At 34.9% G+C, this 3,867-nt stretch overlaps 1 protein-coding gene across 1 annotated transcript; it reads left to right on the forward strand.

The window, feature by feature from the left end:
* Positions 1 to 826: 826 nt before the first annotated feature.
* Positions 827 to 3,412, forward strand: LOC102597989 (serine/arginine repetitive matrix protein 2-like). The gene is made up of 2 exons (XM_006338055.2): positions 827 to 1,287; positions 2,738 to 3,412. Exons 1-2 carry the CDS (start codon positions 977 to 979, stop codon positions 3,198 to 3,200), a joined length of 774 nt encoding a protein of 257 aa, XP_006338117.1. The 5' UTR covers positions 827 to 976; the 3' UTR covers positions 3,201 to 3,412.
* The last annotated feature ends 455 nt before the right edge of the window (positions 3,413 to 3,867 follow it).

Here is a 3,867-nt window from a genome sequence, read left to right on the forward strand (position 1 = left end):
CGATTATATAAACATAATATTCAATAATGCGTACTATTAATGGTTAAATTAATTACGATAACATTATTCTTATCAACCGTTTGAATTGTTGAATAATTGTGCATTGTACATACGATTAGAATATAAATAATACCGTATAATATTTATTATTGATATCATAATAATTATTTGATATGCATACAAATAATATTAAATATGATATATAATTAATATAAATATTATTCTCTCTATTTCATATATTAACTGATTGTTGGCGCTTTTTTCATTGTTCAAAATTAAATATGGTTGTTCGAATTTTTTTTCTTCATATTTGACCTTTTCTTTAATGAAGTTTGATATTTTCTAGGAGATAAATTGCACTATATACAAAGTAACATTTATGATTCTATAAAAGGATAATAGTAGAAAGTATGATTTAAATTATATTCTAGAATGTTTTTCTTAACAAGTGTGCATTGTCTCACAAATTTAGTTTAATATAAAATAAGAAAGAGTATCAAATATATAATTAAAATAAATACTATCAAAACTAATGCAAACTTATCTAGTCCATATTAAGTTAATTGATAAAGTAGGATACAACAATTAAAAAAATATTTAAGGACATAAATCAAATGGCTATTTTTGATTATTTTCAAAAAAATATAAAATAATGAAGAACTTCAGTAAATAAAAGAAAAGAATATGAATAGAAAAGACGTTAAGATATCATATTTGGAATGAACAGTCGAGATGGGATGTTGAAACCAGTTGTATTCCTGTTATTATTACAGCGTGATGCAGGCTAGTAATCCTCAGTTTCTACTTTAAAAGAAAATGAAAAGATAATCTTGTTTAATTATCCAACTTGTAGTATTCAATTTCTCTCTCTCTGTCTGGATAAAGATAAGGCATTCTTTATATTCCATTTTTCGTCCCTCTCTCTCTAAACTCTCATACCAGTATCAGTTTTCTCTCTCTATAACTTGTTTCAGATATGTCGATTGTGTTGGGAAGAAATAATTCAAGTGATCATCGGATCGAACCTTCTGGATTCGCCACCCACGGAATGACGTCTATTCCGATCTATAACTCGCCGGAGTTCGGCATCGGAGATCCTCGGGACCAGGAGGACGATCGGAGTTCTTCTTTCTCATCTTCTTCCTCCTCTTCATCGATCGGAAGGAACAGTGATGACTCGCCGGCCGGTAGATCATCATCGGACGGGGATGGCGAAGAAGTACAGAGTTCATTCAAACCTGGAGGTTTGGACAATTTGGAGACCTTAGAGGAGGTTTTACCTATCAAGTATGTCGATTTTTTATAACTGCTGATTTTGTCTTCTTTTTTCCCTGTATTTGTTAGGTGAAAATATTTCTAATTTTTTAAAAAAAGTTATTCTGAACTCGGAATTCCAAGACATAGTATAGGTTATAAAGAGAGCGTTTTGATGATTTCTTTAGTCATTAATTTAATTTAACTAAATAGTTGTTCCGCCATACAAGCACACTCTAAATAAACTATACACAGATCTGCAAATATTTAGTCGTTTTTCTGCAGTTAATTTGGGGATTTATGGTTAATCTGCTATCTCTTCATGATCTAATGACATTTATAACTATCAAGGTTGCTTTAGTTTGAGGAAAATGAGCCAAAAATGTTAAAAGGTGACGAAAAGCTGACAGTGCTGGGTGTATTTTGCAGTAGGTATGTTGGAATGTTTGTGAATGCATCAGTTAGATGGTTTCTGTATTAGGAATTAAGGATCAACTGTTGATGTGGCTTGTACAGTCTCTCTGGGTTATGTATGTTGCAAGTTCCTTCATTTTGTGGGTTAAGGACTTGAGGATTGGACACCCTGGTGTGGGTTTTAATCATTTTATGAACGGGTGGTGATAGTTGACCCCTTTAGAAAAGGTCAAAGCTTATTCTTTTCCATAGAAAATTTCAGAGTTTATACCTTAGTTCGGATTTTTGGTCTGATGGTCTTTAAGTTACAAGTATATTCCAGTAAGTTCGTTTCATGTAGGATGGTTATTTGTTATGGTAAGCTTGATGGAAGTGTGAACAACTTTGGTGTTGACAATTTGGGATGTGGTTTTGAGAGGACGTGTGATGGATAATTAAGTCTTTGCACAATGGATGTTAAGAGCTAAACTACTTGACCTCGTACACTCATCTGTGTGTTAAAGATCTTCGATACACGGACATCCAGGAAATCATGAGATATGAAGACACTTATTCCTTTCATGGGATTTAAAGCACGTGTGTAATGTCTTTGAGAACGTAGTTGATCATTCTGGGTTTTTTCCTGTTCAACGCTCATGTGAAATGCTTTTGAGTATCTTTTTTGTTAGTTTGGTTTTGTTCCTTGGAATATGGCTAAAATGCCGTGTGCATATGAATGATATCAGACTCCATCGTCTTTTTACTGAAAGTAAAGGAGGCTGATATTCTCCTGACTCCTGAGTTGCTCTTCGAAGCTTGTAACATCACCTAGTATATACTCGTGTATTTGATTTAACTGGAGAATTGATTGTTGGTTTCAACTACTATTCTTATTGTTGCAAAAATTCGCATGTTTTCTGGACTGATCTTGAATCATAGCCATGGAACTTTTGTTGTTTTTTAGTATTTGAGTATTCTTTACAAAGATGGTCTGTCTGGAGCTTAAATGTTTTAGAATTTTGTTGTTCATAAAGAGCAATCTATTTGTCCTATCATCAACCACTAATTATGCCCGTCTTCCCTTTTCCAGGAGGAGCATATCAAAGTTTTATGCTGGTAAATCTAAATCTTTTACCAGTCTAGCAGATGCGGCTTCAATTTCCTCTGTGAAAGAAATTGTCAAGCCAGAGGATGCATACACCAGGAAACGCAAGAATCTGCTTGCTCACAACAATTTCTTTGGCAAAAATCGTAGTTACCTCCCAGGTATGGGTAATGGTGGGATTTACAAGAGACCGATCAACTCTAGAAGTTCATCAGCTCTAGCTGCAAGTGTGAGCTGCTCCGACAGTAACTATAGTTCCAAGTCTTTGAACTCAAGCCCATCATCGCCTTGTCTCTCTCGTCCTCCTCTTCCTCCGCAGACACGAAGGTATAGGAATGAGTCGTCATTATCTCCTCCTGAACAAAAATTGAATGCATGGAGGTCTTTCTCCTTATCTGATCTGCAAGGTGCTGCTGCAACTCCCAGCTTAATGGGAATAAAGGAGTAAAAGACAATAGCTGTATTCAGTGTCACCCTATGAATCCAAATTCAGATTTGTTTTACATGGTGGTTGGCTTACTTATTAAATCAGCCATAGGTTTGGTTTGAGTCTGGCTGTCTGCCCATTGTAATTATTGGTCCACCCATCATCTAGTCATGCTGTTATCCAAACAATGTTACTTTTTTCAATATACATTTTAAACCTTTGCATTCCTTGTTTCTTTAATGTGTTTTGTCTTGCGCCCTTAGATAAATTTAAAAAAGATTATGTGGTGTAGGACTCTTGAGGATTGTGTGGTGTAAGACACTTTCGTCCTACTACTACTGGAATGACAATTGGAGACTGCCTAACCTAAATGGGGCACTTAGAATAGGGAAAACACGTAGGATTAGTCAACTGATATTTTCTGTAGCGTGGATTCAATTAATATGATATGTTCACTATTACCATTGCGTACAAAATTAGATCTGTTCAACGACAATGTAGGGATTTGACTGTCAACTTTTCTCTCTAACAGTATTGGTATTGCTATATAAGGGAAACATTTAACATTCAAGCCGATATTAGAAATGCTGGGGGGGTGGGGGGTGGGTTAATCAACCGACATTTCTGGTTTTTCCTCGTAGAAAGTGGTGAGTAGGGGTGTCTGAATGAGTTGAGCTGAATTTGAAAA

Source organism: Solanum tuberosum, unplaced genomic scaffold (genome assembly GCF_000226075.1).
Source record: "Solanum tuberosum cultivar DM 1-3 516 R44 unplaced genomic scaffold, SolTub_3.0 scf00002, whole genome shotgun sequence".
NCBI lineage: Eukaryota > Viridiplantae > Streptophyta > Magnoliopsida > Solanales > Solanaceae > Solanum > Solanum tuberosum.